The sequence below is a fragment of the Macaca mulatta genome, chromosome 5 (assembly GCF_049350105.2).
Source record: "Macaca mulatta isolate MMU2019108-1 chromosome 5, T2T-MMU8v2.0, whole genome shotgun sequence".
Lineage (NCBI taxonomy): Eukaryota > Metazoa > Chordata > Mammalia > Primates > Cercopithecidae > Macaca > Macaca mulatta.
The window spans coordinates 79,384,553-79,408,185 of record NC_133410.1 but is presented as its reverse complement, the minus strand read 5'-3'; the positions used below and the strand labels follow the sequence as shown (position 1 = coordinate 79,408,185).

The following is a 23,633-nucleotide window of genomic DNA, read 5'->3' as shown; positions in this document are numbered from 1 at the left end:
ATATTGTATAAAAAACCTTTAGGCTATGTACACTAAATAAGCTGTGTATGAAATATAAATGAATGTTGTGTTTAGACTTGGGTCCCCTTCCAAGATATCTCATTATATACATGCAAATATTCCAAAACTATAAAAAATCCAAAATCTTCAGACACATCTGGTCCCCAGCATTTCTGATAAAGGATACTCAACCTGTATAAATTATACACAATTTAATTAATTTATTATATACATATGTATTTTTTTTTAGATGAAGTTTCGCTCTGTGGCCCAGGCTGAAGTGCAGTGGTGCAATCTCGGCTCACTGCAACCTCCACCTCTCAGGTTCAAGAAGTCTCCTGTCTCAGCCTCCCAAGTAGCTGGGGCTACAGGTGTGTACCACCATGCTGGCTAATTTTTGTATTTTTAGCCTAATTTAATTTTGGCCTAATTTAATTTTTAGCCTAATTTAATTTTGGCCTAATTTAATTTAAATCCAGAAATAATCCCTTAAACTTTGTAGCTCACGAACACATCCTCCTCCTTTCCTCACAACATTCCATCAGACTCAGGGAACGTCATCACACATCAACATCATCATAGTTTGTATACTGAGCGCTAAGTATGTGCAAGGCATTGTTCCAAGAGATGTCATGACTTAACTCATTTAATGCTCACAACCATCCTGTGAGAAGCGGGTCATTATTATTTCCATGGTCAGAGAGAAGGTGGATTCACATCCAGGACCTCCTAAACCCAATCCCAAGCTCAGTGGTGCAGTTAAAGAGTGAGGTTGGGTTGGAGATGAAATGGATTGCACTGATTTCAATGCATCGTCTTATTACCGTCATTGTCTCATAATCTCCATGCCCCTCTGCTTGAGGAGAGAGGCGCCAAAACTTGTGTATGACTGGCATTTTGCAAGCTGGTTACACATTAATAAAAGGCCCTGTGGAAGTTCCAAAACGAATGAGATCTAAGCTATCTTGTTCTCATGGTTTCCCAAGCCCAAGTAGAGCCTGGCATACCATAGGCACACTATGGATGCTCCCTGAGTTCATGAACATAAAGATGATCCACAGGTGGGTAAGCAATACTAGGGGCAGGTGAAAGGGAGGACATCGAGGCAATACTCCCAGAGCCCCTCCTACTTAGCGTGTCCAGGCTTCTATATGGGGAGACAGCGCACTCCCCAGACACTCCCGCCCACTCCTTTCTGGCTCGCTGAGTGACGCCAGTTTCAAGCCCCAGCCCACGCCAGGCTCCAATACCAGCAGAGCGGGTCTGCGCCCACTGCGCACCTCACCGAGAGGAAGGCGTTCCTAGCCGGGAGGCGGGGCTCGAGAGGCCGGGCACACGCAGACACACTCATGCTCTCACTACGCACGTTCTCACACTCTCATTCACACCCCACTCACCCTGTGCACACCCCCAGTTTCTCGTATTCCTCACAGTCACACATTCACACACTCATATATTCACATACACCCATGCTCCCAAACACACGCTTCACTCACACAGCTAGGCGCACAGGGATCAAAGACCACACATTGGGTACAGTGCACACTAGTCGGGTGATGGGTGCACCAAAATCTCAGAAATCACTACTAAAAAACCTATCCATGTAACCTAACACCACCTGTTCCCTCAAAAAACTATTGAAATAATTTAAAAATAAAAAAAGAAAATCTCATTCCCTGCCCTCATTCTAATTCATTTTTCACCTCTTCACACGCCATCACGCCCACGTACCTTAATCTCATTCTTGACAGCACACTCATGCTCGCGCTCATGCACACTCGCCCCCACCTCTCCTTCGCTCTTTACACGCGCTTGCGCTCAGACACACTCAAGGACACCCTACCCAGTTACACTCAGGCATGCGCACAGACTCACACGCGAACTCGGCCGCCTCACTCGCGCATGCGCATCCGTTGCGGAGAGTACGCTGTGCCGGGTGTGGGCGCGGGTGTTTGGTGTTTGGTGGCCTTTGCAGATGGGCTTGTTTTGAGGCTGTGGGGTCAGTGCGATAGCTTAGATTTCCTTGGTTACCCAGTGAGAAATAAGTTAGCCAGGAAGAGAGAGTGGCGGAGACCCAGGGAGACCGAGACTGGAGGAAAGGAGTAGGTTGCGGTTCTAGAGCCGTGGGAGCAAGAGCGCCGGGTAGAGCTGTAGCTCAGAGAGCGCCTTGCGCAGCCCCAGAACCTGTTTACCCTCTTCCTCGGAGCGCCTTCTCCAGCCTCTCATTTCTTCTGCCTCCCTTGGCCTCGCCCGGGTGTGGGACCGGGGCAAGTGAGGACGGACTTAGGACCGTCCCTGGCCGCGCAGCACCGGGTTCCCGCGCCCTGTCCCTATGCCCCGGGGACACAGCTCAGGAGGCTGAAAAAGGGACTCAGCGTTAGAAACTATGGTTGGAATTCTCCCTCTGCCACTTGCTATGTGACCTTGGCCAGGTTACCGTGTTTCAGAGCCTCCGTTTCCTATCTGAAATAAGGAATCATTCATTCAACAAATATTAATTGCCATCCTAATATATGTTACCTCTGGGCTGGACGTTTGGCATACACTGGTGAATATATAAAACAGACCCAGTTTCTGCCCAGGAGCAGTTTGCAGTCAACAAGCACATGGATTGATTATGATGAGGGCTTTTGAATTAAATAATAAAATACTGATTTCATCCACTCCGAATATTTTTCAGCGGTTACTGTGTTCTGGGCACAGTTGAATAAAAACAATCATGTTCCCTGTCCTCATTCTAATTTCAGTCCGTGCCCTTTCTGTCATATGGGCCACATTGGACTGGCCATCAGAAACTTTTAATATATAGGAAAACCACACTAACAAATGGACAGCCAACAAATAAGGAAGTAATAAAAGCACCTACCTCACAGGGTTGCTGTGAGAAAGAAAGGAAGCATTAAAGTCTTAACCCACTGCCAGGCATAGAGTAGGTGTTCAATAAATGCTAGGTGTTATTAGGTGGTTAGTATTGCTTAGTGCCTAAGACTCTCTGCCATCACTAGCTGTGTGACCTTGGTTTAGTCTTTGAACTTCAATAGGTCAAATAGGGTTCTCCGCAAACATAATTCGGATAAAATAATGGCATTTTATCTGGGAGGGCTGTTGTGCGGATTAAATGAGGTCAAGCAGGCAAGGCTCTTGGTTCAGGAACTGCCACATAGTGAGAGCTCGGAAAAAATGTAGCTACGAGTATTGTCATATACTCGAATGGCGACTGTTTTCCTCCTATGCAAAGCAGGTCGGTGTGCAGCAAAGCTGGGAGGTTTCTACCATCATAGGAACGTTTTGAAATGTAGAGCGCAGTCCCAAGTGGGGCGGCCAGGAAGCCAGAGCCTTTGATGCGGGCAAGGAGTAGCGAGGTTCCCCTAGCAGGCGAGGTTAATGTAGCTGCTGAACGCAGGTATGTCCAGAAACCAAAGGCTAGAAAAACCCCACACTGGGTGCCTTCAGGGTGTGAGCGCCAGGCTGTGGAGGAGCCTTAGAGAGCAACACTCGGCCCGGAAAAGGCGCGGGGGACGGACAGATGATTGTGCAGCGGTTTCTTGGCTCCTGGTTGCCAAGCCCAGGGACTCTGATACCTAACTTACAAGCTTCAAGAGCCTATGGAGCTGCAGGTCCCTGATAATAATAAAACCAACAAGAGAAGCCACGAGCCTTACCAGGCACCAGGCCCGGTGTTAGGCAGTCCTTAATTCCTCACAAAAACTCGAAGACGGCGGCATTTTCTCTATTTTACAGATGCAGAAACTGAAATTCTTTCTCCACTTTCCTTGGTCTCCTTTCAGTTTTTGCAATTAACCAAGAAAAACTCTCCGAGGCTCCCTTGAGCACCCTTCGGTGGCCCGGAACGCATTCCCCATCCCTCTTTCCCAGGCCAACACCCGTACATCTTGTAGGTCTCCGTTTAAATGTCACTTCAAGCTTCGGTTTTATCATCACCCAGAGCCCCCTGAGCTTTTCTTTCATATTCACACGACCTTTTTAACTCACCAGCTCCGAGTTAATTTGTTGACTTGCTTAACCTGGAAACTCCCCGGGTGCGGGTCTTGTGCTACTGAATTCCCTGGCGCACAGCCTGGGGTATATAGTAGGCGCTCAATATACACTTTCCAACTATCAGATGACCAGATAAGGCTCAAAGAAGTTAAATTGCTCTCTTCAGATTCCATGATAGGAGGGCGTAGTGGGCAGGATTTATCGTTTATTTCTCAACTACATCAGAACCGCATGCAGATTTCTGGTTGTCTCCTGTCTCTCCCTTCACCTCCACCCGGCCGTGTTCCAGCCTCACATCATTAAATCGAAATCTCTTAGGTAATCAGTATTTTTATAAAGCCCTCCAAGTGATTTTTGTAGATAACCAAGATCAAAAACCAGAAGGGCTGAACTCCTAAAAATTATAAAGGATGGCTCTTATTTTAGTGACTTTCTTTGTTGTTAAGTCTTTGTTCCCATAACTAAGCAGCTATTTGGGCTCCAAGCTTTTAGAAAACTTAGACCAAGGGAAATGGGGAATTGGTATGCATGTGAATAATTCAACCCTTCTCTTACACACTCCCTGCCTCCCCCGCCAGCCCTCCAATACAAAAACCACATCTCTGAATAGGGTAGTAAAAAATAGTAAGTGCCCGGAGAACTGGAGAGGGAGGGAGGGAGGTGAAGCATTTGCTTCAATTATCCGGATAATTGTTCCCCACCTCAGGTCATTGTTACTAAAATGAAACAATATTCTATTGGATACTGTCTTGGCCTTTTCAGGCCTGCTCCCTGCAGTGCCTAGCACACGCTGGGCACAGAGTAGGCACTCAATAAATTTTATTCTGATGACAGAGGAGAGCTCTGAGGGTGGGAGAGGGATGCCTTGTTCAGCTTGAGGATTTGGGGGTGGGCGAATATTAATTAAAGTGAAGTGGGGAGCAGAGGGGCTGTGTGGCAGGCATTAAGCGCCATCAACACTTTTTCCGACTGGGTTGTTCCTGAAATTCTAAGCCAAACCCCTCACTTATTTCTCAGAAGACCTCCCCTACCACTCCCCACCCCCCCGCCCCGCCCCTTCTTCTCAGGGCCGAATTGAACTCTTGCAACTGTGGTGAGCACAAAGGCGAATTCAGGTTTCTCAAAAGCCCATCCGTTCTGAATAAACACCAGGGAGAAGCAAGATTATTTTTGGTGGTGCATGAGCACAGGGCCCACAGCCTGCCCTCCCTCTAGAAAGGCCTTCCCTGGCCTTGCATTAAAACTAACAACATTGGGGCAGCTGAAGGAATAGCCTGGCTCCTGAGCCCCCCATCACTCAAGCAGTGCAAGAATGTGGGGACTAGCTCTCAACTGCCCTCTTTCATCTTGACCCACAGCTTTTCAAGAGGAGCTTGAGTTCTCTATGAGTGTGTATTTGCTAATTGCAGCCGGAGCTTTAATGAGATTCTTTTAACTCCCCCAAGCTCGTCTGCAGGTTATAGCCTTATCTGGGGACCCACGTTTTCCACCCTGGCTACACATCCTGTGAACAATTGCCTCTCCAGAGCCTGAAAGGAGAGCGAGCGCCCCATTTCTGCTGAATACACGTCTCAGTTCATCCAAGGCTGGCGGGCTTTTGATGGCCACAATGCAAGTTACGCCCAAAGAGTGTCTCTTTGGTCAGATCCACAACGCTTGGCTTCACGTTTGCAAGTTAAACGGGCAGAAACCGGGCTGAAACTCCCACGCCAGTCGCCGGGGACATTTCCCTCCGCCCTGCTCAGAGCAAAACTGGGGAATGGGTCTGGGTGGGGGGAGGAAAGAAAGGAGGGGTAGTTGTGAGGGGAGGGTGGGGGAGAAAAGAGTCCTTATTCTCAACAGCTATCTAGAAGAAGAAAGGGGGGGCATTTTCTCTGGCATTCCTTATTTTTATTTTTTCCATTTTGCTCTGTTGGCAGCTTTACCCAAACAAAAAATAAAATAAAATGAGAGCATTTTCTCCTTGTCTTCACCTAGGTAGCTGCTTTCCTCCAGCCCCTGAAAATGTGACTCCTTCATAAAATCAAAATTTATGATTATTCAAATGTTGGGGACTGTGAAAAGAGAGGAAGAAAGAGAGAAAATTAATATTGCAGCTGTTCTTCTGATTAATGAGAGATAATTGCTCATGAAAAGTCACCCCTGTGGCATTTTGTTGTCTCCTGGATCTTTGTTCTTTTCCACTATTATTGAGGACTTTCTTGAAGACTAAGCGGTTCTTTTCAATTTTTGGGTATTCAGAAAGGGTTGCCTGGTTACAGAGAATGGGGAAATCTCGGGCTATATCGGGTAAGATGTGCCACAGACAGCAATATCACAATGCCACTCGGAGAAAAGGATGGATACAAGTTAACGATGCACTTTCAATAAAACATTCATAGACTTGTTCACGCTTTGATAATGACCTCATTAAAGGGAGCTGGGGGCAAGTAAGTCCTGTCTCCTGTTTGTGTTCGGCTAACAAAACCCAGCTTTGAGATCATTCATCGCTTTGGAAACTAATATGAAATCAATGTAAGAGGAGCAAATAAATCCGAGGCGGCCCCGCCAACTCCCGGGCTGTCCTGCCCAGCCTGCAGCCTCCATTTGGAGCTGGAGAACCATGTGGGCATGGTTCTAAGAGAAAAAAAGACTGGGGATGAAAGGGAGGGAGGATTTTGGAGGACACAGAGGGAGGGGCAAAGTGGGAGTTACAGCCTGAAAAAAACAGCTAAGCACTGGAACGGGTCAGAACTCTGGGGCCTGTTGAATAAGCAACGCTAAGTCCCCGCCCTTTACTTTCCCTGACTTTGCCCCTGAAAGGAAACAGGAAGAAAGAGAAGTGAGACAGGAGTGTGGGGTTCAGGTCAGGTGCCATTGCAGAGCTGGGAAGAAGTACTGGAGACCTTTTGAAAGCTAGAACTAAGAATTCAAATCTCAAGGTTGGGCTGAAAGGAAACTGCTCACCCAGGCTCAGGGTGGACAATCCAGAGACAAGAAGGCCATGCCTCTGCCGTTCTTTCTAGAACAGCTTTGATTTTTTTTCTAAGTTGAGGGTAAGGGTGGAGAGCCCTGTCCAGAAGGAAGTACAAAGAACAATTTTGTTACCATTACATATGTGACACTGTCTTGCACTCAAGGAAGACAAAACCATCCACTATCGTCCCGAGCAAGAGGGAGATAATAAAAAGATTTCCCCCTTCCTTTAAAAGAACTAATTTTCTCCTTGAATTATGAAAGTAATGGCTTAGGTAACAGCCTGTACTCTGTACCCAACTGCTTAATACCAAATAAATCCTTCCACGTGGCTCCCGGAGTCGTGGCAATTAGAGCTCATTATAGGCTCATAAGAGCTCTCATTTTGGGGATTACTTAATGGACGATGAAATTTTATCAGACAGAATCACTGAGAAATAAAATTGTGTGGAGGCTCAGGCACCATGGGCACACGCCAACGGTCTGTCTGCTCCCTCTCAGGAAAAGAAAGCTGAACTTGGGGTCTCCTGCTGGTTCAGGGCACTGCACTCTGGGGAATGGTAGGGCTGGGCAGGGCCAGTGGATGGGTGGTTGGGGGGCCGTGCTGCCCTGGGGGCATGGAGGGTAGGCTTCCTTTGAGGAGGGGATAGGCAAGTAGGGCCAGATGGGGGCTGGACTCAGAAAAGGAGGAGGGAGAGAGACTGGCAGACACTGAGATCCAAAGAGAACTAGAGAAATGAGTCAGAGTGGACAGAGACTATGCAAGAAATAGGATTCCAGTATACTTGCTCTTGGTGGGCTGAAGCAATTAACCAAGTACCCTAAGGGGCAAGTTTTTCAGACATGGTCTTGCTTTCAGCCTTAGCCTGGTCTGAAACCACTGCTCCCCTTGAAGCCCTTAGGAAACCCCATGAGCCCCTCACATTTTTCAAAATTCCTTGGCACTGAGAAATGAAAGTTTCCATAGTAAGACACAAATTGAATAAGATGCACAAGCCTCTTGCATAGTTAAGATTCTCTAAAGTAAAATGGTCTGCACAAGGGTGCGATTTCCAGGACTTTAGCAAAGGAGCTCTTCCTCTTAGCACACCCCAAACCGCTGGGAACTTTGTGACTCAAATCATCAGCCCAAAACAGACCATGGAAAACCTGGTACCTAACCCAGAGGAGGAAAAGAGAAAAAGCTATTATTCTTAAAGAGTATCTACATCTATATCTATATATGCATGTATAGTTGCAAAGTGAATAGGGGAAATCGAGTCATCTATTCGGACAGTTTAGGTCTGTAAAAAATATCCTGCTATTCAGCAGGGTACTTTTTTTTTATTGCCAGTCTCCATCAGTGGGCTCCAAGCCTTCTTCCTGGGGCTGAAATGATTTCAGGGATTGCCTAGATCCTCCAGTCATGAACAATGGTGGGCTGGGGTGAGCCTGAGTGTCTGCAAACCTTGTGGTACAAAAGTAGTTACAGCTGAGCTGCCCCCTGTTAAGCCCTGAGACTCCTTAATTGTTGTCACAAGATGTTGGATTAGCACATTTCTGGAATAGCTGTCTGTTTACACTCCAGAGACCCACCGTCCACTAACCGCTTTCTAATTGAATTCTAATCACATTCAAATAGCTCAATAACCAGCCTCAGCTGCAATTCATAAAACTTTAATTGCCATCCATAAATCCTGGGCTCCCCAGAGCGGGGCATCCCTACAACCCAATTACAGTTCTCTAGCAGGCAAGAGAGACCATCACAGAGATGGAGAGGGGACGACAGAGGATGGAAAGACAGAGCCGTGCCTCTAGCTAGCACTCTCCTGGATTTGGGCACCTTGTTCTCTCAGGTGGAGAGAGTCCTGTCTCTAAGTTTCTTAGCACCATCATGAACTCAGGATTGAAGTTAGCTGTTCTGGAAAAAGGATCAGACTTGTAGCTATTGCCCAACCTCATGGCCCCAACCAGATTTTCTGCAGGGGGAAATGAAGAGAGAAAATGGCCACCTCTGCTGCCTTGCCTTCTCCAAAGATTAATAGTCCCAATAGCTTGGCAGCCACCCCTTCTCGGGTAGTGAGGGGTTCGCACAACTTCCATGGACCAAAGAGATTTCCCTTACAAAGCCTCTTCTGCCAATCAGAGGCAAGATTCCCTGGGTGGCTGAATTCTCTTCATCCTTTTTAGGTTCTTAGGATGCAGAGGAAAGAGTGCTTCCTGGTTAGCCTTGCTAAGTTGCCCAAGATTGGTAAAAATGAGGGGACAGGAAATCCTCAGACCCAGAGCGAAGGTCTATCTAATCCCTGCTCCGTCTTTAGGAGGGCTTGGTGTTTGAGGTCCTCCCTCCAAAATCTTCAGGATGGAGTTTGTAGGGCTGCCCGGGAATGCCATGGTGTTGACTATTTGGAAAAAGAAAAGGATGACTCTTCAACATCTCTCTCTCTCTCTCTCTCTCTCTCTCTCTCTCTCTCTCTCTCTCTCTGCGGAAGTGGGAGGCGCCGATCAGAAAGGGAAACAAGGAAGGGTCGTTGGTCTGAGTGGCCCCAGGAGGGCCCCAAGTACAAAGCCACTTTAGACCTTGTCCAATATCAGCGTGAAAAGCTTGACGGCTTCTTAGCTGGGAGGCCTCACTGTTCTGCGCCGGACTGTCCTGAACTAACCACCTGAATGACCTCTGCCAAGTCCAAAAGCTGTGGACAGGGATAGGTGTAACCGTGGTCAGAGCTGCGCTCAGGGACTGGAAGACTGCCAGTCCGCCGCCCGCACAATCCTGCTCCAAACCGCAGGCCTCACACTTCACCGCGCCGCAGCCACCCCTACCACAGAGGAGCTGGGAACACCGAGCATTCCTATTAAAAAGGCCTCCAAGTCCCCACCTGGTACGCTCTGCGGCGGGGCGTGGGTAAGAGTTGGGCTGGGGCCAGAGTAGCGAGAGGGGGTGGGATGGAGGATGCAGCGCTGTGATTTCTCGGTAAAGCGTGGAGAAAGAGGGGGAGGAGGCCGGCCTCCCCGGGAAATTAACAAAACCTACACTTTGCAAAGTCTCCCCCATCCCCCTCCCCCGAGTTCTTCCCCGCCGCGCGCCCGCCCCTCCTCGCGGCTTCTGTTGTGACTCGGGCAGCCTATCCCGAGGGTGGGGAGCTGCCGAGGAGCCTGAGCCGAGCGGTACTCCGCAGCATCACGTGCCGGGGTGGGGGGCTATAAAATACCCGAGCCGGGGCGCCGGGCGGGGGACGTGAGGACCAACCCTCTCCGGGGACCCCTTTGTTCCCAGCCCAGACGCCAACACCTCTGCGTCCCCAAGGGCTTCACTGCCCGTGTGTGCCCGGCTTCCAGGGCAGAGCTTAGAACACTAGAGGAGAGGGGTCGCCGCGACCCGCCGGGGCTTCCAGCCACCAACCCCTCTCGACATGTCGCGCTCCTTCTATGTCGACTCGCTCATCATCAAGGACTCCTCACGGCCTGCGCCCTCGCTGCCTGAACCGCACCCCGGGCCGGATTTCTTCATCCCGCTTGGCATGCCGTCCCCGTTGGTGATGTCCGTGTCCGGCCCCGGCTGCCCGTCCCGCAAGAGCGGCGCGTTCTGCGTGTGCCCTCTCTGCGTCACTTCGCACCTGCACTCCTCTCGGGGGTCTGTGGGCGCCGGCAGCGGGAGCGCAGGGGCCGGGGTTACCGCGGCCGGAGGCAGTGGGGTGGCGGGGGCCACAGGGGCACTGCCTCTGCTTAAGAGCCAGTTCTCTTCGGCTCCTGGGGACGCGCAGTTTTGCCCGCGGGTGAACCATGCGCACCATCACCACCACCCGCAGCAGCACCACCATCACCACCATCAGCCCCAGCAGCCTGGCTCGGCCGCGGCGGCGGCAGCAGCAGCAGCGGCGGCAGCCGCCGCGGCGGCCTTGGGGCACCCGCAACATCATGCACCTGTCTGCGCCGCCACCACCTACAACGTGGCGGACCCGCGGAGATTCCACTGCCTCACCATGGGTAGGGCGGGGTCTTGGGGCACCTGTGCTCCACGGCTTTCGCGCTCCTGGGGCAAACTTTCCACCTCCAGTGGAGGAAGTGGGAGCCCGGGGACAGGGTGAAGAGGGAGGAGGGGCTTTTAGTGTAACTGTAGAGTCGGCCACAGAGGTTCCACGAAGGTGGAAGTTAGTTTGCCAGCTTCTCCACTCAGCCTGGTGCGTTTTACTCCTAGTACTAGGTGTTCGAGTATTGCCTTATTAGTATTGGGGCCTTAGGGACTTCGAATGTCACCCCGGAGAAACTGGAGGTTAACTGCTTGGGGTTTGGGGTGGGTGTATTTGAAACCGTGTGGCATCCCCGCGTCGGGGCTGGCTAAAGCGTTTTTACGTTTTTGGCCAAGCCTGCGCGCTTCTCCGCTAGGCTCAGAGAGACGATCAGATAGTGCAAGCCCCTATCCCTCTTTAATCCTGTGACTTCGCGTCCTGTACATCGAAGACCTTTATTTGCTTTGCACGTCTCTCTTCTTCCCCGCTAAGCAACCACGTGCCTTGAAATGGGAAAGAGATACAGATGTTCGGCTGGGCTTCCCTGAATGGGTCCCTGAAATGCGTCCTGGTTAGTACGTGGGGTGGGAGCGCCTTGCCCGAGCCTTACCTCTCGACCCTCTCTTCGCCGGTCCGCAGGAGGCTCTGACGCCAGCCAGGTACCCAACGGCAAGAGGATGAGGACGGCGTTCACTAGCACGCAGCTCCTGGAGCTGGAGAGAGAATTCTCTTCCAACATGTACCTGTCTCGACTCCGGAGGATCGAAATCGCCACTTACCTGAACCTGTCGGAGAAGCAGGTGAAAATCTGGTTTCAGAACCGCCGAGTGAAGCACAAGAAGGAGGGGAAAGGCACGCAGAGGAACAGTCACGCAGGCTGCAAGTGCGTCGGGAGCCAGGTGCACTACGCGCGCTCCGAGGATGAGGACTCCCTGTCGCCGGCCTCTGCCAACGATGACAAGGAGATTTCCCCCTTATGAGGAAGAGCCTCCTCCCTCACATCCCCGGCTCCTGGCAGACCAGGCAACGCCAACCTTGGGGTACCCAAGGGCCCAAATCCTTGCTCATTGCAGTGGTCCCATCTGGAGAATAAACGAACCTAGATGTTCTGGAATGGACAAGCTGGGCCTGAACCTTCGTGTCTCCTTCTTGACCTGTTTATCTGGGGCTCCAATTAGAAGTTATAGATTGTTTTATAAAAATGTAAATAACTTATAATTCAACTCATTCTCATCATATAACAGAGGAAAAGCAGGTTTTGTTTAAGTTTAACACTGTATGGGGTTTTTGAAAGCTTATGTCATTTCCCCATCCCTACTCTCTTTCAGAACCCGATAAGAATACAGGGTTTATTGATTATTTTCTGTTGTCGTTTTCAAACAAAAATACCCAAGTTGAAAATAATTTAGAAAAGTAGACCCTGTAGGTCTTGCTTTCTGAAATTTCACCTGAGGAGAATTTAAAATCTAAGTCACTGGAAGTCCCTTTGTATGTGAATAGTTTTATATAAAATTTATATTTATATTTATTTAAATAAATGAAACAAAAACCAGAATTTTAAATTTGTGGTGTTTGGTCTCCCTATCTTCTCCTGCCCCCTCCTCCAATGTCTAGGGAAAGGCATGTACAGGAAAAAGCTGTCTGAGGACTTCAATGAAAATGTTGAGTAAGAACTTGGTAATATGGGTCTCTTGACTGTGGGAGTTTGTGGCTCAATAGGTTTTCTATGTAACAGAAACTCTTTCCAAAGAGACACCTTTAGTCATGATGGCATCTACCAGGTAGTGCCTCTCCATCCTGAAAATAGGCAACCTCCTCACAGTTGATGGGACAAATCATTCCACTTAGAATGGCACTGACAGTTAATGACAGGTAAACCTTTCATTAGCAAGGAAGGGTGAAAATCCCCCATCTAGTATTTGTTTTCTTCTTTCTACTTCCTCATTTCTCTCAGTACGAAAACTTGAATTATGTGAAGGAATTTGTAGAGTCAGAATAGTTTTAGGAAGAAAACAATCCATCAAACAGGTCAGAAGCAAACAGTGGAAACTTAAAAACAATGCTGCAAGCAAAATTAGAGGGTTTCCCTCAATGTCGAGAAAACAAAAAGTCAGGGACGGGAAGTATTCTGTTCAAAGATTTATAATCTCACTTTTTCAAAGCAGCCCAGAGATGCCTTTAGATCTGAGAGTTTTGGGTTTTCTTTTCCTGGTCTCCCTAACGTTCAGTCATTTGGCTCCCTTCTAGTCCCCGCCCTCCCCCCAACCCCTTCCCAAAGCCTAGCAGAATCACTTTCTTTAAGCCTGGTCCCAGATAATTAATTCTAGCTCTTCCCTCTGCAGGGCAACCTGGCTCTCTCCTCAGTGCAGCCTGGGATTGTTTTCTTAGGGAGAGAAGTGAAGAAGCTGGAAACAGGAAAATGAAGAGGTCGCATTCCCTGCAAGCTGAGCCCCACTAATCCTCGACTAGTGTAATTTCTGATTAGGTTCTATAAAGATGCCACCCAATAGGTTCAAGCCACAGGAGTTAATGACAACACACATACACAAGGGATTTAGGTCTGATTTACTTGAGGCCGGTGGGACTGAATCTCACCAGGTGCGGTTGGGGTTCTAAAATTGGCCACCGTTTTCCCTGAGTGTTGTCTTTAGCACGCACACACACACGGAGTAGGCTCAGAAGGAAGATTCCTCTTCGTTCCGGCAAGGGACATAGGGAGGAGGGCCCGCACTGCGTCAGGCTGAAAAGGGAGCTGCAGGGGCTTTGTACAATGTGCTGAGCTCTGTCCTGCATAGAGGTCCCAGACAGCCGGCTCACTACTGCCGGGCCTGGGAGGCTCAAACCTCTGAATCTCTTTCCTCCCGTCTCTCATACACAGAGCTCCGGGCTCTTCACCCTGCCCGCCACGAAAGGGAGGAGGCGTAGGCCGGCTGCCTTTCGAAAAGATCCTGTCTTCCTTCTTCCGAAGAAGCAGGTCTCTCCGCGCGCGAGAACAGAGGTGGGAGGAAGGGAGTTTGCAGGCGCAAAGAACAGGAGTTTAAGCAGAGTATTTCCACCCGGGAAAGTAAGAAGCACAAAGAGCTCCTGCTGCAGCTCTTTGCGCTCTTGCCCAAAGCTAAGCTTCCTCTGGGCTGTGGGGAGACCCCTCTGGTCCCTGTCCCATCTACCCAGCCCGGCCCCTCTGGGGCTCCGCGCTCGGGCTTAGCCCTCCCCTATGTCCATGACTAGCCCCGATCACAGTTCTTAAGCCTCGCCCAGCTCTGGGCTCCCGGCTGGCAGGCCCTGCGGAGCCACGCACTTGGAACACCTGGTACCGTGTGCGGTGGGCCCAGCTCTGCCATGCCGCAGATAGCCGCAGCGCCAACCCTGGTTAGATGGTTTGGATCTGCCTTGGATGGCCCCAGCACCTCTGGCTTCGATCTTTGGGGAAGTTCCCTAGGGAAAGGAGAATAAACAAAGTATTTCTGTCCAGAGCCAAAAAAAAAAAAAAAAAAAAAAGTGGGGGTGGAGAGCGATACCTATTTCGATGTTGGAACACTCTCCATAGAAGAAAAGGTTCCCAGGGAGGTCTTCCTTCTAGGACATCCGATGCAGAGTGGACTTTTTTGGTCACTTTCAGAAGGGAGTATGAGGTCTCCCACTGTGCTAGAACAAGTTTTACATGTTCCCCTATCCCCACTCCTCAAAACATATCGGTGATGTTTTTGAAGTTTTAAAATCAGAATAATGCTCTGGTATTTTGGAGTCGGTCTGATTCTAAAGACCAACAGTTTCACTTTAGTTTAAGAACATTTAAGCCAACCCTCAGAAACTCACATTCTCAGCTAATTATCTTGATATCAAACACCCATTTAAGAGGAAAGTTTAAGATGTATGGGGTCACCCTTGACAATTTCTCCACCTGAGGAAGTACTAGATACTAGTTTCCAATATGCCCCACTTGAAAAACAGAAACAGAACTCTGTTCCCCCCGGAGCATGACCTCTTAGAGAGGTCATGGAAAGAAAGGAAGAATGGAAAGAAAGAGAGTGAAAATGAGAATTAGAAAGCAGGAACTTGCTCCACCAACAGAAAATCAGTGGGTAGCACCAGCTGTGAGTGTGATTGAGTCCATCTTTTTGAGAACAAGTCTCACATTAGCTTTAAACAGGAAAAGAGCTGGGGGTGGAAGGCAGAGTGGAGAGCAGGAAGGGTGACCTCTCACCCATATGCCCTGGCCCAGCCCAGACATTCAGAGCATAGAGGAGGAACAGAGACTTTTCCCCTTCACTCTCCCACTCAGCCACCAACTAATGCCTAAGGCCAAGGGCCTGATACTGATAGCAAACTAGGTCAAAAGCAAAAGTGACCCAGTAGGCCATCCTTAGGGTGTCAGTGGGCACGTATGATGGAGACACTGGTGCCCATAGACCTCTTTTCCTCTGGGGTCCTTATTCTGAAGTGGTCATCATAGCTAAGTCCCTTCCCCACTCCCCTAAAGCATATCTAATAATTTTAGGAGAGACAAAAAACTTGGGGATGTGAAGTGTTTGATATCTGACCTCCCCCTCTGTCTCCTCATTGCTAACCTCCCCAGCTCCACAACGCGCCACCAATTCTGTCCAGTTATATCTGGTAAAGATTAGAAATGCAGTTTGCTTGGCCCACTCTAACTGTGGTCAGACAATTGCCAAAAAGGCGGTGGTTCTAACTAAAAGCGGTCACAGAGGCACCAGGGTGTTTGTATGTGCATGTGTGTAGTGCGTGCATGCATGAGGCACGTGTGTGTGTGAGAGAGACAGAAAGGGTCCATTGATGGTGGTGATGTAGATGGAAAAGAGTAATTTTTAACCAGGGTTTTTTGTTTTTTGTTTTTTTTTCCCCGAGATGGAATCTCACTCTTCTCCCAGGCTGGAGTGCAGTGGCACGATCTCAGCTCACTGCAAGCTCTGCCTCCCGGGTTCACGCCATTCTCCTGCCTCAGCCTCCTGAGTAGCTGGGAATACAGGCGCTTGCCACCACGCCTGGCTAATTTTTTGTATTTTTAGTGGAGATGGGGTTTCACTGTGTTAGCCAGGATGGTCTCGATCTCCTGACCTCGTGATCCTCCCGCCTCGGCCTCCCAAAGTGCTGGGATTACAGGCGTGAGCCACCGCCCCGGCCTTTCTTTTTCTTTTTGCTTCCCACTTATACCTTTCCTGCAGGTTCCACTCGCTTTTAATGGCACTCCTTGAGAGATTTCTTTGAGGGAGATGGGGAGGTACTCAGTGTTGGGTTGTGGGGAGGAAAAACAATCTGAACATGGAGGGGAGACATGGAGAAGAGCTCTGGGGCAGGATCTCAAGCCCAGCCTTACGGGTGTGAGAGAGGGGAGAATGACACTCCAATAGAACCTATTTGCTAGAGGAAATAGGGTTTAAAGGAGCAATCACTCCTTTCAAAAGAGCTCCTCCCATCTTCTCCAAACACAGCCCAAAGCTGTCCTAGAAGATGAATGCAGCTCAGTGCATCAAAGCAATTGTTCCTATTTTCATTATTCACAGGGAATCTTTGAATGTACCTGTTAAGGTGACAGACCTTTTAAAAGGGAACACTTTTTTCCATGCAATTAAGTGGTGCATTTATTAGGTGTCTATTAACATAATTCAATATAAATCTATTTTATAAATCTTTAGGCTCACATTACTGAAAATCGAGCTCTTAAAAAATGCCCACATCTCTTCCCTAAACTACATAGAATAGAACCCAAAAACTTGCTATTCTGAGGCAGCTAGAAATATCAAAAGTAATAGAATCCTTTGTATTGTCTTTTGTTAATGGTGGGGGTATGAAGAAAAGGGGCAACTTGTCTCATAGAAATTCTACAAGGACCCAAGGCTTCTATATCCAACATCTGGCACTTGAGTGGGCAACACAGGCTGGAATTAAGGGAAAGGCCGAAGAAGCACAGGACCTAAAGACGTCTCTTAGAATCAGACTTGAATCAGAACTCAGATAAAAAAAAAAGATTAGCAAAACTCCAACTTGCAAAGAAATTTGGATTCCAGTTTCTTCTGTTTGGGGAAAAAAAAATCTGAAGCCCGTGAGACCTGTAGTGCTGCTCCATGTGGCAGTAGATATCCTTGTCTGTTGCCATAGCCAGACTACTTATTCTCAAGTGTACCCTCCAAAATCCTGGGCATCCCATTGTCTCTGAAAATAGTGTTTTGTGCTCTCTTGCACTGATGTCAATGCCACCCTTCGGTACTGGGCACTGCTTTTCTTCAAGCTGAACCCTATATTTTCCTGAACCCTTGCTGTATCTTGGTTGAGCCTTCTAAATCCCAAACCCAGGAAGGCCCCAGGGGCTCCCCTAAGTGAATCCTAACAGATCGGAAGTCTATGCTATGTGCTTAGGAAAGTAACTAGTTTCAGATTAATGAAGCAGTGACAATTTCAATCTGCTTAAAGGCGGAGGTTGGCACTGCCCAGGACTGAGCGTGGGGAGCTCGCCAGGCTGGGCTTTATATTGTCCCCTTTTCTGAAGAGCAGACAAAGATGGATAGAGAGACATTGAAAAGCAAGGGGAGTATTTCAAACAGTCTCATAAAGCAGGCTGTCACTTTAAGACAAGAACCATAGTGCTTTGATGACTTTGTATTAGCTGCACCATTTCAAATGGGGACTCAAGTTTCTAGCGAGAGGGAGGCAAGGGGAGAGAGGAGAGAGAAGATGTGTGTGTGTGTGTGTGTGTGTGTGTGTGTGAGAGAGAGAGAGAGAGAGAGAGAGAGAAAGAGAGAGAGAGAATGTAGTAATATTTAGCCTGTGAGCACCGTAGCGAAACTAATTCTAGGCAACTAGTTGGATTCTGAAGTTCAAGGAGAAACCACCCACAGCAGGTGCAGAGCAAAAAAGGCAGGTGGGAGTTGCTCCCGATAGGAAAGAGCTCCCTGCCTGAGTGGCAGCCAGCTCCAAGAAGCTGAAGCCAGCATGGTCTCAGTTTGCTGGGAAGGGATGGAGCAGGGTGAGAAGCTCTGCCTGCCCCAGACCTTGAAGGATTATAATGGAAATTTTTGAGACTGTGAAAAAGAAAGAACAGGAAGGAGAGGGAGTGCATGCTTTTGGAGACTTCCTTCACAAACCCTAATTTAGATTGTTTGGGGTCAAGCAGCAGCCAGCCACCTTCCTCCTTTCCTCCTTAATTAATTAATAAGAATGATTAATTATTAAGATTTTGAATGTCAGGGCTTCAAAATGCGTTTGGCTAGAGGCTGATAAGTTGCTTAAGTCATACATGTAGTTTTAACTCGGGATAAGGGAGTTGAGACTTAGAGGTGTGTTTGCTGTTACTCTGGTGTTTTTTTTTTTTTTTTTTTTTTTTGGCCTTTGCATTTGCTTCCCTAGTGATTTGTCTCTGCCTGCATTTCTCTGTCTTGTCTCCATCTCCTTCTGCCTTGATATCTGCCCTCTACCCCTACCCTTTGTTCTCCTGGCCATTTTCCCCAACCAGTCTCCCCTGGCCATGGCTCAAACCGCCTAGCCCCAGGACCCTAGCTCTCCGGGGAAAGAGGAGGATGCTAAAGCTGCCATTCCTACTTGGGTCTCTACTTCGGGCACAGGCATCTTGGAATCCCACTGCATCATCAGTGGCAGGAAGTGGGTGGGCAGTAATGTAGTTTCACCCGCTGGATAGAGAGTTATTGACAGCTTAGATTTTTTTTTTTTTTTTCCTGCCTGTCAAAAATTTCTTTCTCTTCCTTTTCGTCTCTTTTTTTCTTTTTCTTTCTTGGATACGGGAACCAGGACCACGAAACCGGGCAAGCTTTGAAGGCCGGCGAAAGGGCTCCCCCGTCGGTGGCGCTGGAGGGAGAAGCGTTTAGTCACTGTTTCATTAGGCACTATTTGAACCTTGCAACATGTGGTAATTTCTGGGGCAAGCTGAAAAGGGGGGATTATGTAGGAGGGACACAAGGAAATTAGCCAACGGTTAATTTAACTCGTTTTCTGCTAGACTTTTCGATACATTCCTAATTGACTGAGGGGCAGGTGAAGCTCCCGCCCCATGCAGGCTCATTCACGGTGGGAATAAATGGCTCTTTCTCAACTCACACTGCTCACAATATATCATCAGGGAAAAGACATGCAATGAATATGTTGATTTTTTTTATTAATGGAATTACACCCTGCCATGCAGGTGTGAGGGTAAAAACCTATACTGCAATGAAATAAGATTAACAATGAAATTAGAATTTTATTAGCTTTATATGTCACACAGACCTGGATCGGAACTGTCAAAACAAGCAACAAGAAAAGGTATTCTGAACGCAGCACTGTCAATCAACCAGGAGAAACGAGCAGCCCTGGTACCGAAATCATAATCAACTTCCAGTTCTTCAGCGCCTCACTTGGGCCTTACGTGGGAAGCAAGTGGGTGGAAGACCCAGCGTGGGCAAAGGCCTGGTCTCTGAACCTGCGGGCAGAAGATGAAAAACACCACCTGGGTTCGGTAGACCTGGCCTAGAAGAGGCTCCGGTCCAGGCTAGAAGGGCCTGGATGGCCCGAGGCCTCCAAGATATCAGACGGACGGGCTGGACACCCGCGGACTGAAGGCCATATTTCGCGTCCTCCAAATCAGCTGCCTAGGGCTGGCCGTGACCCGAGGGAATTGGAGAGAAAAGTCCAAACGCTGAACGAGAGGCGGGGTAGGGCGCCCTTTGGAAACCGCCCTGGGTTTTGTTACTCCAGGGCCCCCGGAGCTTCGGAGCAGCTACCTGGGTCTGGCAGGCGCAGAGGTACCCTATGCAAATGGTTCACTATTAGGCGAGAAAGAAATACTTCAAATGGCCCTTTGTAACCTTCTATAGAAAATCGAGGTATTCTGCATGACAAAGCACAATTAAGCTTTCTATTCAGGAGTTCTGCAGCTGGTAGCCCATTGGGAAAGTGGGAGGAAACGCGAATATATTAATAGTGTGGCGAAAGTTTTTTGTGTGCGTGTCCTTTTCTAGGTCGGGGGTGGGGAGGGGCGGTGGGTGGACGCAGAGGGGAGGAAGGCTCAGCCTTGGATCCTTGCCACCTGAACAACGTCGCCTCTGCCCACGTGGAAAGCTTCGCTTGTCTGGCAGCCGGGGTTCTGAATGGTCGCCGCGATCTAGCAGGGCGAGGAGGACCCCGCGGGCACCAGCGTCCGGGCCGGACGGGACTGTGCCCAGGCCTCGCTTCCTGGCCCTCAGTGAGCTGGGACGCCCTTGAACACCGGCTCAGGAAGGAGGCTTCGCAGCCGGTGCGCTTCTCTCGGGCGCCAGGGCAGGGATGGCTGGTGGTGTGCACCAGAGAGCACGAGGGTGAGGCTGCAAGGGAAAAAGATGTGGGAAGGACAGAGCCAGATTATCCACTCAGCTCCAATTTTCTCTAGGCTCCACTCACCCCACAGTTGAGGTTCGCTTCCCAATTGTTCATTTGTAGAGTCTACAGGAAAATTTTTTTTTGCCTCTGAATAAATAAAGGGCCCTTAAAACTAACTACTGATTATCCTGTTTTCCCTCTGGATCCATTTCACCCTCTTCTGCCCTGCTGGGTGCTCTCTAGCACTGACCTTTGTGGACAGTATTAGTTCCTTTATCAACTGTGTCACTGGCAGGCGCTTGCCTCTGGCTTCCATTTGCATTTGGTGAATAAGTGGCACTGCAAATAACCGAACAACCCGAGGATAGAGAAGTGCAGGTGTATTGTTTCTGGGAATGCTGTATTGTTCCAGTTCTGGCAGTTGCTGCTTCTCTCTAGAATTTCTTTTTCTCTCTGAGAGCCTATTTTCCTAGGCTCTGGCTTTTAATCAGACTCCTCCTGTGCTTTCAGGTATGAAGTGGAAATGCCTTCTAGTTTCTGCTAGTCCCCTGGGTGCATCAAAATTCTTGTTAGTTCCATTAGCCCTACACACATCTCTGCAAATGTCTTTAATAAACCTTTGTTGAAAAGTGTCTTTAATAAACCTTAGCTCACATTGGTTACCTGGCTCCTGATCAGCCATGTTATGTTTAAGTCTATCCCTTCTATAACAGCCAGGTCAACTGTCACCCTACTTTTGCTGGGACAACTCCTGTGAGAGGAACTCTACCCTCTAGCCCATTTCATTTTCAGACAACTTTGACCATTAGAAACTTTCTTGTGTTGGACTAGAATCTTCATTCAGTATTTTTTATCCATTGGGTCCTATCTAGTTCTTTCTCCATCGAACTTCTAAGTGTCTGTCTTCTCCCTATTCCCAACTGTGAGGTCATTCATGACAGTAACTGCATCTTTCATCTCTATGTCCTTAACATTCATCACAACGCCTAGCACCTACTAGTAGATGCCCAGTAAATGCTAGCTGGGTAAGTGCATCATCTTTCTTCCAAGTCTCTACCAGCTGCATCAATCATGGAGCACTTAGAAACAGGTATGATGAAATATAGCTTGAAGATGGGATATTTCTATAGGTGTGTGTATACATGTGATAAACATATGTAAATAGTTATATAGGCTAAATATCATGTACATAAGATGAATATATTGAGAAATTTCTGGAGACAATCTACATGCTTTACCATTTACTAGCAGTGTGACCTCGGGCAATTCACTTCATCTCATCTATCCTAAAATAAGGATAATTAATAGTTGAGAATTAAATAAGGATGTTGATAGTTAAATAAGGAAATAGATGTGAAGATATATAGCTATTTAGATAAAGTAGCCAGGGAAGGTCTAACTGAAAAAGTAACTTTTGAATAGAGACCTAAAGAGAATGTGGGGAACTGATCACATGGCTTGCTGGAGCAAGATAATTCCAGACAGAGGTAGCAACAAGTGCAAAGGCATAGGTGGGAACATGTCTGAAATAGTTGGGGAACAACAGGGAGGGTAAGTGACTAGCACAGAGTGAGTGCGTAGGGGTAGGGAGGGGGAGGTCAGAGTGGGCATGGACTGGGTTCTGTAAGTCATCAAAAGGACTTTGGCTTTTGAGTTAACTGGGAAGCCTTTTGAGCAGAAGATGTGCTCTAACTTATGACTAATCATTCATTAGGATGAATTCGGCTACTGTGTTGAAAGTAGACTTTCAGTAGGCCAGGTAAGAGAAGCAGAGAAGTTAAGATGCTGCTAAATTTATCCAGGCAAGAGATGATGGTGGCTTGGATCATGGTGGTGGTAATCGGAGTGATGAGAAAGACTGAATTCTTGGAACTGTTTTAGTAGAAGAGTGACCAGGATTTGCTGATAAACTGAATCCAAGGAGTAAGAGAAAGAAAAGGGTCAAGGATCATACCCAGGTCTTTATCCCTAGTATTCATGAAAAAAAAAAAGTTATCATTAAGAAGAATGTAGGAGGAACAATTTTAAGATATGTTGTTTGAAATCACAATTAGACATCAAAGTGAGGATATCACAAAGGCAAATGAAAAAACAAATCTCCAGTGAGATTTAGACTAGATAAATAAGTTAAGGAGTCATGAATATGATGATGATATTAAAGTCCTGTGACCAGGTGAGCTGACTAGGGAGAGTAAAAAGCAGAAGAAGCTTAAGGACTGAGCAATAAATAACTCTAACATTTTACAAGTCATGAAAATAAGTCATGGAGATGAGAGATGAGAAAGAACTAACAGAGGAGAGGAGAAATAATGAGGTGAGGCCCATGATTACCTTAGCTTACTGCCTGGAGAGAATTTCCAGAACACAGCACAGGGAGAGTAACTCAAACAAAGGTCAGCAATCTCCTTGAGTTGAGGAGACAGAATTAAGAATTAGAGAACAAGGTGTCTAGAATTCACAGAACACAGTATTTATGCAGGAGAAAACTGCCTGGGAAGAAAACTCTAGCTTTTTGCCCCTTTCAGACATTGAAGATGTTGAAGCAAGGATGTGGTGGGTCCACTGGTATGAAATTCCAGATTCCCTTGGGTCTTGTAGTGGGAACTATGATCATGTATATCATCTCTGTGACAGACAGGGATCAAGGGACAGCTGAACAGACTTCCCACTGCTGGTGTGGATGCTATAGTAATGGCCACAGTAAAAAAAGGCAAACCAGAGCTAAGAAAGAAGATACATCCAGCAGCAGTCATTCAACAAAGAAAGTCATACCAGAGAAAAGATGGCATGTTTCCTTATTTTGAAGATAATGCAGGGGTCATAGTAAACAATAAAGGTGAGATAAAAGTTTCTGCCATTGCAGGACTCGTTGCAAGGGAATGTGCAGATTTGTGATGCAATGCTGGTAGCATTGCATGATTCTCCAGTATATTTGTAAAAAACTTTAAAAACCTGTTAAAAAGTAGCACCCAAAGAAAGAAAGAAAGCTCTAGAAATCTGCAGGGAGTTCCCTTCAAGTTTTCAGCTGAGTATTGATTAGTACTTGCATATGAAGAACCTGCCTGGAGGCCAGAGAAAGAACACTGAAAAGGAACAGGCTGAACAATCCGTGGAGCTCATGTAGGCCTGAGAATAGTTTGTGTTCCCACTGAGTAGAAAGGAAAGGCCTCCTAACATACAAGGGTCATTTAATTCGAATGTAATACTCAGAAGAGTACTATCTTAGTAACAGAGAAAAATTAGCCCCAAATTAAAGACGACTCAGGTCTCACCTAACAAAGCTTAAAGGCAAGCCTCAAAAAACAAAACAAAACAAAACAAAACAAACAAACAAACCATTTTCAAGTAACCTAAGTTCAAAAATATTTAAAAGAATAAAAAATAAGA

The 23,633-nt window shown here is 47.8% G+C and overlaps 1 protein-coding gene and 1 pseudogene across 1 annotated transcript; both read left to right on the top strand.

Annotated features, from left to right (window-relative positions):
- The first annotated feature begins 10,164 nt into the window (after positions 1-10,164).
- GSX2 (GS homeobox 2) lies at positions 10,165-12,498 on the top strand. The gene is made up of 2 exons (XM_001089298.5): positions 10,165-10,920; positions 11,583-12,498. The coding sequence occupies exons 1-2, from the start codon at positions 10,347-10,349 to the stop codon at positions 11,921-11,923; spliced, it is 915 nt and encodes a 304-aa protein (XP_001089298.1). The 5' UTR covers positions 10,165-10,346; the 3' UTR covers positions 11,924-12,498.
- A 10,282-nt stretch (positions 12,499-22,780) lies between these two features.
- LOC100428565 (large ribosomal subunit protein uL14 pseudogene) lies at positions 22,781-23,141 on the top strand (annotated as a pseudogene).
- The last annotated feature ends 492 nt before the right edge of the window (positions 23,142-23,633 follow it).